Source organism: Triturus cristatus, chromosome 1_2, assembly GCF_964204655.1.
Source record: "Triturus cristatus chromosome 1_2, aTriCri1.1, whole genome shotgun sequence".
Lineage (NCBI taxonomy): Eukaryota > Metazoa > Chordata > Amphibia > Caudata > Salamandridae > Triturus > Triturus cristatus.
In genome coordinates, this window is record NC_140580.1 from 56,615,757 (window position 1) to 56,631,567 (window position 15,811).

Below are 15,811 nucleotides of genomic sequence, written 5' to 3' on the forward strand. Positions count from 1 at the left end.
CTTTAGTCTTGGTCTCCCCCGACAGGATTAAAAGATGTGTAGGATATACCGGGGAGATCAGTACCCCTATATCCACTTTGCAAATACCAACATGTTTCGGCCTATTTGAAAGCCCCCAAAGGGTCATGGCGGCCTTGGTCAGGGTGTTTATCCCTTTTTCGATAATGGTCTTAGCTTTCATTGGGTCTCCAAATCAATCAAATAGGATGGTCTCCAATTCCCTTTCTATGCCTTTTACATAGAGGAAGCCAATTACCGAGTTTCACAGCAAGTTGCTGAACCTGGGACCTTCGTGGGACCGAGATCTATTCATCACACTTACTCCGAGATCAACGATAGTCCTCGTCCCCAGCAGAGTCCACTGATATTCCAGATGCACCTGGGATTTTCTTCTTGGTCTCCCTCGGCCTCGTCGGCCACTCCCTAACAAAGGAAACCTTTGATTTGGATTCTTAAAAGGTGCCTGGGGTGGAACGAATGGTAAGTTCCAACCATACATCATGTGTGGTGTCTTCTGTGGATAGTGATTCTGGTATTGTATTTGGCTGGCAGGTGGTGCTTGTTGCCAGTGTTGTTGTCACGTATTGTTTCTACCTCTGCCTCTCTGTCTGTTGTGGTAGCTCCCTGTGCTTGAGCCGCTGCTTACGGATGACTCATCATCTGAAGAGCCTCCTGAGAAGTCATTGCGTTTTGTTGGTTTATAATCCGCATCTGCATATGGGTATGTTTAAAAAATATGAGAACTTTTTAAGATCCTTTTGGAATTTATGGATCTTTGATTGAGTCAATTCCTCTGTGCATTTATTCAGTTCTTCATTGACTTTGTCCATTTTCTTCTTAAAGGGTATTAGTGTGGTTCTGAACTGGTTTTCTGTTGTTTGTTTTTGAATCAGGATGGCATGGGATAGTCTTTTGGCTGTCTGTATTATAAGAATGATCCAATCTCTGGTACAATGCCAAGCGATTTGTGCCCAATCTTTTATGAAGGCGGCGTCATTAAGAAAAATGCGAGGGGCATTTGTTACTATCAGGCCTCTTGGGGCCATGTTACTCCTCAAGTATTCCGTGAGGATGACGCTGTGTAAGATGGTTCTGAAATGGTTTCTTTTTTCCTCGGTCAGGTTCTCCCAGTCTGCACGTTGGGCTATGGTTTTCGCAACATAGAGATCTGCCATTAGTGGTGGTGCTGAAAGAATTGTGTTCACATCTTCCTCTGTAAAGGTGAGGCCCGGGTTTTCTGCCATGGTTGCTTTTGATTATATGACAATTGTTTTTTCATGTAGAGAGTGAGCTCTCACAGCTGCACGCTGCCTAATATCGAGAAAACAAATGAGAGAGCAAGGACACAATAGGGGGACCATCCCTGTCCCTAGATATGAATTATATAAACAACTTAGACGAACCCTATATAGATGACTCTGTAATGCTAAATAGTGCCAGGCACCACATAGGTTTGTTAGAAGAACCCTCATCCACCAACCTAGTTGGTGGCATGCTTCATCATTGGGTTCCCAGCTGAGCTGCGATGCCTGATTACAGCAGAGAGGGACTTTTTGTCGTGCGGTGGTGTGCAGTGAAGTGGTGAAATTTTAAAAATATCTCTGGGAATTCCTACTGACCAATATTTTTATTCCCAGTTGCCCAGGATATGCTAAAAACAGATGAGGATAATCTGTGAAGATTAATAAGTAGTCGAATGCTACCCAGCTGTGCTGCAATGCCTGATTACAGCGGAGTGAGATTTTTTGTTGTGTGGTGCCATCTAGACCAAAGTGAGCGTACCAGCCTTTTACATACTTGCACTGCAGCAATACGTATTTGCGCATGCCCACGCACCATGACGCGTATGCGTTGACGCTGACGAGCGATCTCCGCCCCTCCCTCAGTTTCCTGCGATACACACCTTAAAACCACACCTGTCCTCACAATGGGTATCATCCCGATCCCGAGATAACGGAGTAGGTGTTGATGCAGGCACTCTACCTTGATGAAGTAAGGTCTTGTTACTCGTTACGTTCTTTACTCGGGGGCCGGCACCAAAGCATTACGCTTCCATACAGAGGCTATGGACCTCTCTCTGCTCTCTTCTGCTCTTTTACCCAAACCATTTGTGACACTAACAACTGCTTTATTGGTCCTAATTCCTCCTTTCTTGTTTAACAGTGGTTGACTAAAGGTGTACGCTCCTCCCGGGATCTGACAAGCTACGCATAAGCCATAGTTAATGTTATTATAATTACATGGCAAAACGTGATTTACATGCACACAACAAAACTATATTTGCGCACAGGGGGTGACTATCACTGAAATGTTGGATGGTACACGTGAGTAACCACGTTACACAATGCCCGCAGCTACTCTCATTTTTACATACAGTGTGACACAGGAAGTAACTAGTCACTATTAAGCTATCTAGTCATAGGCATGCATGTACACAATAAAAGCACATGCATGATCAGAGGCGTACTGTTATTGTGTGGCATGTTTGAAGTATGAATGCTGACACACATGACTGCACCACACTAAGTGCCCTGGACCACCACATACAAGGGCAGGTGTTGGTCTAAAAAACAACAGTATTCAAGTTTTTAACTGTTTGTTGCATGTCTTTTATTTGCCATTTTTTCTTACAGTTCAAATCTAGCAGTGGGTCCGTAAGTATGGTCTAACCACAGCATGCACAGCACACCTTAGCGAGTGTGCTGCATATTTATACACGTGTCGTAATCTTTGCCCCCTGCACTTTCTTACTTCACTTTCTCACTTTAATATGGTCCTGAAGAAAGGCTCAAAAATTGGTATAAGAGAGGCTGAAACATGTTGACCAGCAGGATAATGAAGTCCAATTATTAATCTTCACAGATTATCCTCATCTGTTTTTAGCATATCCTGGGCAACTGGGAATAAAAATATTGGTCAGTAGGAATTCCCAGGGATATTTTTAAAATTTCACCACTTCACTACACACCACCGCACAACAAAAAATCCCGCTCTGCTGTAATCAGGTATCACAGCTCAGCTGGGAACCCAATGATGAAGCATGCCACCAACTAGGTTGGTGGGTGAGGATTCTTCTAACAAACCTATGTGGTGCCTGGCACTATAGGCTTTACATAGTTATCTGTATTGGGTTCATCCAAGTTGTTTATAGATCTCCTGCATGAGACATTCTACCATCTATGGCCTGTGGTCAAGACTAAACATTAACTTACAATGACATTTTATTGTCATACCACCTGCCTTAGATTTCCTGTTTGTAAAAGAGAAGACAAGAAATGCTACGGTGGTAGTAAATATTTTGGGCTGGACATATACTATTTAAGGGTCTGTAGCTGTCGATGATAAAAAAACTGACCCAAACACTCAGGATTCTTTTGTTTTTATTATGGGAGAGGATGTGGCATAATGGCCAGAGCTGCAGATTTACCATGCCTCCAATTCAGTGCCTTGAGAACCTCACACGATTTGCAGTGCTTTACAAATCCTAGATTTATTTATTTATTTGATATCAGAATAGGAACTCAACATTCATTTAGCAGTATTCAGTGAAATACCATATCTGACAAAAATCGAGGTGGCTGCTGTAATTCAGGAATTCCTCCTGCTTGGAATTACAGATCTTCACCAGAAATATCTAGATCCACATTCCTGGGCTGTTTGTGGTCTGGTTTAAAAGAGTTGAATTCTGGAGACTGGGACAGATCACAAGTGTCTGGATTCCACACTAGCAAATATGAAATGCAGTTGGGGATTGATTCAAATATTTGAGCACACATCAATGTACTTAGGTACTTTAAGAGCAGGACCTCTTATAGGCTGTCAATCTAATGTGAGCCATCCATTGCAGTAGGGTCCATCCTCACTGCAAAATTCTTAGGTTTAGGTCTACTCGACATAACACTGGGCACATTTTGAATGATGTCCCTGGTGCCCTTGAGGTCCAATCATTTGGGAGCACATGGAAAATTGAGCTGTGTGGGCTGCATGTTCGGAGCAGATGTGGTGATGATAATGAAACTCTTAAGATATTTAATGGGGGTGATGATGATCTCTGGCATTGTGTGACTGCATTGTGAATCAAATATAGATTTGTGCCTTTGAAGTGGCTCCTCAAACCTATTTGTTAGTGTGTGTTTCTATTTGGTTTTGCGTTCCATAACTTGCTGGTGTTTGGGGTGAGTGTATGTGTTTTATGTTTGGGATGGAGTATTCACACATACATATCTATGGCTAAATTGGTGGCTACTCTTAGACATTAACAATTGCTGGGGTGTGTTTACATGCAATATGTTTATACAGCACTGCCAATTTTAGTGTGAGCTTTGAGAGCGAATTGAGTAATGAGTGTTCTCAGCATGGTTAATACAACAAGCATTAGCAAAGCCAGCTATTCTGGTTATAATGTGCTAGCACATGCAAACAGATGTTTATCAAGTGATCTGTTGTCATGTTTACATCAAGCCCTACATCTATTTAAAAAACAATAGAAGATATTTATACTGCAATAAAGACACTGTTTTTCAAAAATGTTGTAGTGGTGAAGATTGAAGAATGTTCTGATATGTAAATCTTTTAAAATGTAACTATGTTTCTTTCCTTCCCTGATTGTCATGCTTGTGCGTTTTTATATATTAGCCAGAATTGTATCTTGTTCATGTGTCCTGTGTATACGTTTATGTATCTTAGCCATAAATGTAAATCTTTGAAATTTGCTTTCAGATCAAATGTGATTGCTTAAAAATCCAAAGGCGACTAAGATGGACTCCAATGACGCAGACAAGAAGCTGCAAAACAAGGATTACCCTGATGCCTTCTTCAGCAATATGACCAGGCTCAGAGAAGATGGGCTCCTAATTGATCTGTCTGTGACAGTAGGCGGAACACTGTATGATATCCACAGCTTCATCCTGGCAGCTGTCAGTTCATACTTCTACTCACTAATGGAAGAGAAGAAGCCATTGTACACTGTGAACTTAGATGGCAAAATCACTGTGAGGGGCTGGGAAGCCATTCTAGACTTTGCTTACTATGGAACTGTCCAAGTGCACAAGACATCAACTGATGAGATCCTTCTGGCAGCTGAGTTTCTGCAAGTGCCTCGCTTGGTAGCTGCATGCAAGAGGTTTCAGAATCCTTCACCTCTGAAGACACAGCACATGACCACAACAGAGGTTGATGAGAAATATGAGACCTTGTGTTGCATACAGGACCTCCACAAAAAGGGAATTGGTTGTGATTGTCATCTTCAGGTGAATGACAAAACATTTTGGGGTAGGTGATTTTTTTCCCCTTACAAACTCTAACTATGACTAAACCATACCCATCAAATGTCCAGCAAAGGTATACAGGAGGCTGTTCTGTACCTCAGTCAGTCATATACATAAGGTCCAGATGGTAGTGTTTAAGGGCCTGGAAAGTAATTTCATAATAGACAAGGCTATGCTGTGTGAAGCATAATGAGAAGTTTCTTACATGCAGAATGAAGAAGAAATACTTTTATCTCATAACATGGCCAATATATGGGAAACAGGTAGACATGTTCTTCACAAGAAACTGGTGCTATGTGTGGCATAAGAAGTACATTTCACATGCAGGGAAGACCTCACGGATTTGTCTCCAAAAGTCAATGAGCCATTATTCAAAGCAGAGATAAAAATGTCCTAAGGTCATGACAGAACACACATGGGTGGAGTCAAATTCCACTGAAAACATTGCTTTTCGGTGGAAGTCAAGATATGGGACATTCAATATTCCCTCACCATCTATACCTCTGTGCAGATACTAAGCCTGGTTGAAATTTTAATTAAGTCAGAGTAATTGGAGTAATTTCAGTAATTATGCATTACTCTTGTGATGTGAAATTACCCACATTGTGTGATTATTCCAGCTTGAGTATTTAAGAGTAATTTGGGGCAAAGATCCTACAGCAGAAGCACAAGAAGAAAGAACTAAAAGAGGGCAAGCGACTGCTGGCTACTGCTGTTAGTTTTCTATAGCATTTACTTCTATTTTCTTAGCACAAAATGCCTCTTCTGGCCCATTTTGGATGTGCAGGTGCATTTTGCACTAGGAAAATAGCGCTAAATGCTGGATTAGGCTTCTCACACAATTATGCATAATTCAGAGTAAGGAGATGTGTGACTAGATTCAGAGGAAAGTAGATTTTGGGGTGTGCTAATAAGACACCGATAAACAGTACCGACTTAACGTAGGTAGGTTTAATTATCTATTTTGAGATGGTGATATGAGAAGCACATTTCTATTGGGTTAGCATGGACGTTGATTCACCAAATTTCCAGTGGTAGTGGAAGTGACATCACATACCCTTTGACCGTAATGGCATCCCAGGAAATTATACCATATAACCCCTGACACCGATCTTTTACCAGGGAGATGTGTCACATCGTGACCCTAAGATCAGAACAATTAAGGATTTGCATTGGATAATATCCCAAAGTAACACAGAGTTGTGCTATGAGTTGTTTTGCGTTATTTTGTATCAAGGACCGTACCATGAGTGTTGTGTGGGTGTTCCCAGGCAACACCCATGGTTTTTGGTGCAAATCCTTAACTACAAACATTGATAGACAGGAATATGTGCACAAATCTTGCTCATCTTAGAGGTAGGTGTGACAAGAAGAATTTTCAAATTTCTCTTAATTATTACAACTTTTCATGTATGCTGCATTGCACAGCACATAAAAAGTGGGAAAAGCCTTACACCATAGTTTTTGTACTGCAAGGCACCACTTTCAGTGCAAAACGTGCTTCAGAGAATGCACACTCCATTGCACTGTTGTCCATGGGTGTGTGCCATTGGTGCATGGCTGCCAAAAGTGCACTAGCGCATGGTGAGAGAAAACAAATTGCCACATCTTGTTAGATATCCCATCATTTTTTCTCTCTCCCTTTGACGAAGGGCAGCACAGCAACATTTGTGCAGTGTTGCCTTGCATCAAAGAATAGAATATCTGGGCCACAATCTCACTCACTGTCACTTGACTATCACGCTCACATGCTTACAAACACAGACACACTTGCTCACACATACGCTTGCTCTATCACTTAAACACACTGTCACCCGTAAGCATGCATAGAACATACATTTACCACCGCTGCCACCAACGGTCCTAAATGAGCTCCATGTTTTATTACAATTATAGTGAATAATATAATATTATTCACAATTAATATAATGAAAAACGGGTAGACAATAATGAATGTGGAGCTTGCCCTGTATCCTTGTCCCTGATTTGCCACCTCTGAGGCCAAGAATGGCAAAGGAAGTGCCAGAGGTCACAAGGGAAACCCAAGGGGTTACAGCTGTAACCCCTGGTGACCCCTAAATGACATCCATGTGGGTTAGTTTATTTATGCAGAAAGATGGATAACTGCTAACCACATAAGCAAGATTCACAGGATAACGGAAGGAGGGCAGAAGAAAGACTATTTGTGAGATGGAGAAATGGTTATGCTTTGCTGGGATATCTGGGTTGGCACATCACAGAATGGAGGGCTTGGGAATTTACAGAACTCACCAAGTTGTGAGTGTCTGTGCGTGGTGGACTGTGTGTGTTTAACTGAGAGTTCCTCACTGTTGTGGATCCTGTGTGTTTTGCTCAGAAACATTCTTTTTCATCATCTTAGAAAGGAATGCACATTCTCTAAAAGTTAATGTAGAAAACCCCTTGTTTTATTAAAGACACACAGGCGAGCATTCTGCCTTATTCTTGTTGTTTAGTTTTTACATACGAGCCTGTTAGCAACAACAGGAAAACACTAGTAAACAAAGACAGAAAACTACACTGCAGATGAGACCTTGCCAAAGAACTACAAATGTAAGCCCCCAGATGTACTATCAGTGATCTATAAATAGTCCCCCAAGACAACTAGCATTTCTGCATTTTTATGGTGAGACTCAGTTCAACTTATGAAGAAATAGCATAATGATGAGAAAAATGCAGAAAATGATCTGAATAATTCCACAATCCATTGCTCATCCTCTCACAGTCATTCTGGATGATTAATAAACTGTTGCTGGAGGCACAGAGAAGCCAAAATAATAATGTTTAATATCATGAAGGGAATAAAAATAAATATGAAATATAAAAAAAAATTCTTCTTGCATTAGTGGTGGGATAATACCTCCGTGTCTTTAATAAAATTAGGACCTTCCTACATTAACATTTGGAAAATTATAATTTATGTTAAAACTGGAGACTAATATAGTTGTTTAAAGGGATTTGCAACAGGCAGTGAAACATACAAACTGGGTTTTCAATAAAAATGCTCTGAAAGTGGAGACTCAAGAGCAACAAGCCACTCTGAATATCTTCTAATCTGGCCCATAATTGTAGACTGCTTGATAGAACCAGATTCTCAATATGACCCAATTGGTCTTGTAGCAATTGAGGGAAATGTACATTAGGGGTGGGCGGAATTTGCGGAATTAACCTTCGCAAATTATCGCGAGAATGTTTAAAATTATCGCAAACAAGCAGAAATATCGCGAAGATGCGGAAGTTTTTTTCCGGCATGTTCGCGAGATTTTCTGCATGGTTGCGGGTCGCCAACTTACCCATGTGGTTGCTTGCGGGCGCGGCCATCTTGTTTTGAGTTGTTCTCGCGGTGCATGACCGCGAGAAGAAAGACGTGATCGCGCGACGCATGACGTCACTGCGGGCGCGAACTGTCGCGAGACAGCGCAAATGGCTAAAAACAATACAACATCTCATGGAGAACGCGACCGGATCAAGAAAACTTGTCGGCGAACGCAGGGATTCAGGTAAGGCGATCGCACGCGCGCGAGAATGTATTATTTTACAGCGCGAGCAAGAAACAAATTATCGCCAAGCTGCGGAAACCGGAATTTTTGACATTTTCGCGCTCTCCGCGGAACGCAAAAATGTCAAATTATCGCAATTTCCGCGAACGGAACGAAATTTTTGCCCAGGCCTATCTGAAAGCAAAAAATAAATCCAGATTTGGGATGGAAGGAGTTCATGAACCAGATTTAGGAAAAGGAGCTAACTAACTGAATTAATTCCTGTCTGACTTTGGATAGACAATGGGGAGACAATGGGGAGTCAGGAGAAATGGGGGAAAGGAGTAGGGAAAGCCTTGAGTCCAAGGTTGCAGGAATGTGTCTGTTGCTAGGTCCACAGGATCTGCTGTTGAGCCTTAAAATTGAGGAAGATGGACATTCAGGCTGGACATGAACAAGTCTGTCAATAATGGGCCCCACAATGCCTGGCAAAGTTGAAAAATCTGAGTGTGAAGATGTCAGTGGCTGAAGTCTCTGAGATGATGAGAATACCAATCTTCAACTGAGTTCAGGTAACTAGAGAGATATTCTGCTGTGATTGAAATGTAGTGCTGTAGGCAGAATTCTCCAAATTGTCTCACTGTATATTGGCAAGAATTTTGGAACGAGTCTCTCCCAGATGATTGATGTATCTCACCACTGTACGTTTGTCCATTCTGAGAAGAACTGAACAAGCATACTTTTTTTTTAAAGTCTAAATTCCAAAAGAGCCTGCAAGAAATGCTAAATAATTATGCACATATCTGAAGTAGAATTGAACCTTGATAATCCATTCCAAGCATGGGGATGATCTAACCACCAACTTGCTTCTTCTCCACATCTAAATAAACAAAATATGAATAAATTGGACCTTTCCTAATATGTTAGATTGTTACCCTCTGAAGGGTTCCAGGACTAACTGCTTGCATTGAAGAAGCCAAGAGCCCTACTATACTCACCAATAAGCAAAGAAATATGTGAGAACAAGCTAGCAAATTACATAATTTCTGTTCTGAACCAAGTTTTTCTAACAACAAATTCAAAATATTGGACCCTGATTTCACCAGGAAAACTAGGAATTCTATTGACAGCACTCAAGACAAAAAGGATTTAATTTGGGGCATACCAAACCCTTAACTTTCCAAATAAATGATGGAACTTTGCAATTAGTTCAACACATTATGTCCTGGGTCATTATCAAAATATCTTTTAGGTAGTTTGTTAAGTATATGTCATAAGTCCTGAGATGGAATATTAGAGGCATCAAAGTTTTTGTGAAAAAATGTGGAGCTAAAGAGATCCCAAAAGGTAGAGCTATGAAGTGGCAGAATTTGTCCGCCTATTGGAATTGAAGAAACATTTGATGAATTGGAAAAATGGGAACTGATATACAAGCAGTGAAACAATCAATTTAAAAGGCTAGAGAAAATCTCTACCTGAATACGTGGAATTCCACTGAGTTGCAATAAAACTCAGTGAAATTCTACGGAGCTCCACTCACCCTGTCCCACGACCAGAGACTGAAAGACATTTCAACCGTGTAACTACAGGTGAGTGGTGTAGTAAAGCGTTTGTAAAAAACAACATAGAAAACTGTATCTTTCAGTCATCTTCCCCTGCAGCTATGGTGATGTTACCCTTGCCGATGGTGTGACTCTGCTGATTTGTGGGGTGTGGCGAAGAGCTGTCACTGCCATGTCTGTCAGTGCGGGGGTCATGGTAGCGTAGGCTGCTGACATCTCGGCAGCTGCTGAAAGGTACTGCCGCTCTGTCCGGTCAGACGGGACCTCTGGCAGTGTCCCTTGGGTCTCCCCATCACAGGACTGCCCCTCACCCCATTCTCCATAGTAGTCTTCTTCCCCCATGCCCCCATGGTGCTGCTGGAGAGCGGTGAAGAAGAGGCTGGATCTTGGTGAGTTGGGAACGTGTGGATAGGTTTCGACTTGAGGTGTGGGCGCTGACTTCAGACATCAGAGAGAGGCAGGTGTGAGACCACTTCAGGGGTCAGGGGCTGCTTCCACCCATTTCTGATCCAGCTGCTGGTGTTAGGGAGCATTAGATGAAACCTCTGGCACTATCTCACAAGCAGACACTGGGCATTGTCCCCTAGGTGTCTAATGCCTTGCCCCAAGAGCGTTCTACTTGCCTGCGTCAATGGAGCAATAGAGATGGAGTTAACTTTGGGAAAGTGAAAAAGCTAATTTTTGAATGAAGATGCAACTTAATTCTAAGAGAGCCAGTGGCAGATGAGTGTCCTGGTTCAAGTGACATTAACAATATTCACAGCATATGTGCGCAGTTTCCAAAGGGTTTTGCCATCATTGTTTGTTACAATCAAGAGGGAGGGCTGACGTTAGTAAACTCCGCGAGGCATCAATGGAAGGCAGAGGTTTTGCAGCACTCTGCACTCCAAGCGATGTGGGCAAAACTTCACTGGCAGAGAGGAGTTCACGGCCCACTGTTTAATCCCGAAAGGCCCGTAAACAATAAACTGATTAAAATGGTGTATATTTATTACCAGTCTTTGCTTTTGTTTTTTTTCTTCAGTAGGAATAGATTTCTTAAAATCCAAAATGCTCAAATACTGTAGGTTCTGTCACCCCTTTTGTAAATAATTATTGGATTTCCTGAGAAATCAACTGGAAATCTATCTGAGAAAAGTGTATGAAATTTAGAAAGAAACATTGGAATATATCAATCAACAATTCTGCTTGAAATCCTAATGCAGCTTGTAGAACCTAAGGACCTTTTGTGATCTGACACCACTTAGATAAGAAATTCAACCTTCTAAAACTGAAGGAACTGATTCTATGTTTAGTAGTGGTAAATTTGGCTACTGTTTGGCCTTGGAACTGGTTCCTTGTGTCACTGCATTGTTGTAGGTAAAAGAATAAGTTATAATATTAGAAGCAAAACTGTCCCCTAATGTTTATGAATTGCCACCAGTTGTCACACTGGAACCGTCCAACAGAATGGATGGTATATTTTCTTGGAAATTGATTCTACCTCACCTGGCTGATGCTCCACCACAATCATGTTAGGATGAGCCACACTCTGCCATCTGCAACAGCATCAGCATTTGTTGGAAGGGGTTTCTGCTGTACCTCCAGGCCCATGTTTAAACTTGACTGAATGTTTAAGGGTTCTCTTGGTTGGTGGGAATGTCATGACTTTTACAATAGTATCACAAGAAGACATATTCCTATTTCCACCAGCAGGCCTGCCCTTGGCGGCACATCACAGAGGTAAACAGTGCATTTTAGAGTACAATCGACCCATCACATCATATTGCAACTGGATGTAGTTTAAAGGCCACTTAACAAATAGAGTTTGTGGGTCCTCCCCAGAGATTTTCTTTTCAAAAGAAAAAATTGATATTCAAAGGTAAAAAGGCCACATCCACTCTAACCCCTAAATATTACATACAACTCATCAATTCTTCACTCCCTGTAGTGTGTTTACAGGCAAAAAATGTACAGAAATTAGCTGTGAATTTCATCTTCTTTAGATGTGGTTTGAATAACTGCACCACTACTAGACTAAATGTGTGCTCCTTGCTAAATCTTCCTCTGCATCAGATGCCTCAAATCCCATATCTTGCAGCCACAGAGCAGGCATAAAGAAGAAACTAGTATATGCAAAAAGGAATGCAATATTAGACAAGTTATTGAATAGTTTTTTCCCTGTTTGAGAATAATCTACACCTTCATTGTATTTATGTAAGTGTCCATACTTTTCTGAAGCTACTTATGATGATCCATTGACTGGAACATTTCACCTTTATTTCTCAACCACCAAAGAATTAGCTTGGAACCCGAAGTTTATCACATTAGAAGCTGAAATGACGATCAATCATTGGGCACGATTATCCAAGTCAATATTTTCCTAAACATGTTCAGTTGCAAATAAATGATTCAGAAGTTCAATAATCACCTCTTATATTACTTTCTTGAAGATTTTTATCTCTTGACATTTCGATTAACAAATTATTCTCTATGATGTCTCCCTAAGCACCATTGTAAAAGGTACAATGATGGCTAATCCAACTTGCTTCAACTCTACAAGGCTTCACCAATTTATCACTCTTCTAGCAAAAAAACACAATCTCTAAACAAAATATCAATACTCAGATTGATTGCTGGCAACCAAAATGCATCCGTGATGTATCTTTTGGTGGCAGAAATGTCCATGAGTCCTTCATGACACTGCTGAATATTCTTTATATTCATATTTAATAGTTGAATATTCTTATCTCCATCGATCAACACACCATTTTCTCCCACTAGATCATCCCGCACTTTGAATACTTTAAACTCTCCCCCCCACTTCTTGTAAATGAAAATGAGCCTCCAGGAACTTTCTAAAAGGTACTTCTCCTAATGTTCATTCAAAATCTCACTTTACCATTGAATTGGATTGCTAATTATTTTTCTAGCTAGTCTTATTTCCAAGGAACAGTATTAGGATTTAAAAGTGTACTATGGTCTTTTATAAAGGACATCTAGACTGTCTTAGTGAAAAATAACTTTTGGGTACTAATCACTTTAAGGACATGTTAAAATTGTATTTCTACATGTCCTACTTTTTAAAACCATGCCCTCACCCTTGTGGGAAATTACGCTTACATAGAGGTGATTTATAGTTATTTAAAAGGTAGGTTTTGACCTGTCAAAAGGGGTTATTTTGACAAGTCTAACTGCAGTGTTTACACTACCACCACAGTCAGGCTACAATGTTAAGTCTGAATCCACTGTCATTGTAAGGGATGGCACAAAAGGTGCTGCAGGCCATTAGTGACATTTAACTTATACGTTTTGTTCCATATTCCAAGGGCTTACAATTAAGTTACATATCTATTCAGGAATTTGGCAATTTGACCATGTTTAAAGGTGTAGCACAGGCACGTTACCAATGGGGTTCACAGGGCTAGAGCTCAGAGAGTTCTAAAGCCAGCAAAAATAGAGGTTCTTGATGCAGGAAAAAAGACTGACCACACAGAAAAGGCAGATTTCATATAGCCTTGTTATGAATGAGTGAGTTGTAGCTATTCGGAACCCACAATGAGTTTACTGCCATTGACAGAATATTGAAATAGGTGCAAGGAGAAGTGTTAAAAAGGTGCACTTAGAAGTTAAGGATGAGAATAAAGATTTTTTAAATTCACAAGTGATAATAGGTTTTGGGACAAATAGGGAAACAAGCAAACTTCCATCTACCATTATTAAAGTGGGTTGAGTTGAAGAACACATGATGTTATATTCATGTGCAAGTTATTCCATTATAGGATACATGACCAGGAGTGTATACACATTGCCGTATAAACTTACTAGAATTTATACGGACGGAGCTGGAGAGGCACATATACTAGAGGTAAGCTGTACATTGCAGAAACAGACTTGATCTTAGGTACGTTTGGCCAGGAAAATCTTATAATCAGGTTAGATCAATGGTATCCAAACTCTACAGTAATAAGAACTACATTTGTTCAATAAAAATCATCCTGAGCTACTAATAATATTAAGAGTAGTACTAGTGACCACGTTTGACAACATTACATTAGTAGCCACTGTTTGCAAGTTTACCCGCACTGATCACCTGAGGGCATCAGCACAGTTGACATCAATAATGCAAAAAATGTTTTGTCAGTGTGGGAAGCCTCGAGATGAGTAAAATATAACAGCCTTAGTGTCTATGACCCTCACATAAAGTTAATAATATTAGTATTAGGACTCCTCAGTGCAGAATGATATATCGCCTAAATATCAGCTTCAAATATATTTTGGAAATTCAATCATTCTTCCCCAAACATCAGCGTATGAGTTCTGAAAATACACATACATTTTCATCTTGAATACACATTTTTCACTTTTTTTCTCCATATTTTAATTCAGCCAAAGAAAATCTTTAGTAGGCTAGAATATTCTTAAGAGAGCTACTTACAGATAGCTGGAGATCTACCAGTATCTGATGAGCTACTCGTTGGAAACATTTGGGTTAGATTCAAGCGCACCAATGCCTAGTATATTTTCTTGAGAAGAAAGAGGAGATGGTGACTAAAATACATTATGGAGGAAAATTGAATAAGAATGTAATGCAATTTTTTCAGTGATTACTGTTAGGCATACGTTAAGAAATATGCCTCCTCAGTTACTAGGAAAATTCAAGATATATACTGCTTAACGTGTGTGACAGAAAAATCATAGAACCCATTGAAATATTATCATTGGTTTCTCTTGGGAATCTCATTAAAGAGTATAGAAGATTTACTCTTGTGCAACGATCTTCATATCCTAAATAATGTTTTCTGCATGGATCAAAATCTTTTATGGACTATACATGAAATGAAATACACTTCGGAATATACCACTACATTCTTAAATTTGGATTTTATAGTTGCTTACCTTAAATTCATTGCTACTTCAGAAGACTATACAAATGCATGCCTTTTGAGCTTGGCAGTGCTTCATTACTATTCCAACATCAAATGAAGGAGTCTTTGGATGGGTTTAAAAGGATAAAACATGGTGAAGATTGCAATGAGCATTCCATAATTTCAAGAAAGGTCTAACTGTCCTGATGCAATTTGGTTTAACAATGAGATTGAGAAATGTATCTCTTGTATGGAGTTTTTGATCCAGGTATTTTCGCAAAATGGCATAAAACTAAAGGCTGGTCATGTAAAAGCCAGAATCAAATCCCCAGCTCTTGAACCCAAAGATCAGCTGGTATATTTTATGGGATTAAACACATTTTATTCCGAATTTGGACAGGGTTATGTCTGGGACCTGAAAAGAGCACCCAAAGGATTGGACCTGCTCTCTCTTCACCTGTTCCTTCTTGTACCTAGGACAAAGAAATGAACTCCAAAGATCATAAAGTTGAACTCTTGGTCAAGCTACAGGGATACAACAAACTACAAGAGGCCTTTCCTACAACTGGACAGTGACAACTGAACCTTGGCTGGACCCTGCTGCTGGTCTCTGTCTGGCACTCTGTGAGTCCTTTAGT

The 15,811-nt window shown here is 40.4% G+C and overlaps 1 protein-coding gene across 4 annotated transcripts in view; it reads left to right on the forward strand.

Moving 5' to 3' along the window:
- LOC146866766 (kelch-like protein 33) overlaps positions 1-15,811 on the forward strand; it is a 192,831-nt gene that overhangs the window by 68,857 nt on the left and 108,163 nt on the right. For all 4 annotated transcript variants that reach the window (XM_085601235.1, XM_085601244.1, XM_085601263.1 and 1 more), the window contains one exon: positions 4,720-5,271. In XM_085601235.1, coding sequence (XP_085457361.1) covers positions 4,758-5,271 — 514 coding nt within the window. In that variant the 5' untranslated portion in view covers positions 4,720-4,757. The remainder of the gene's footprint in view (positions 1-4,719; positions 5,272-15,811) is intronic.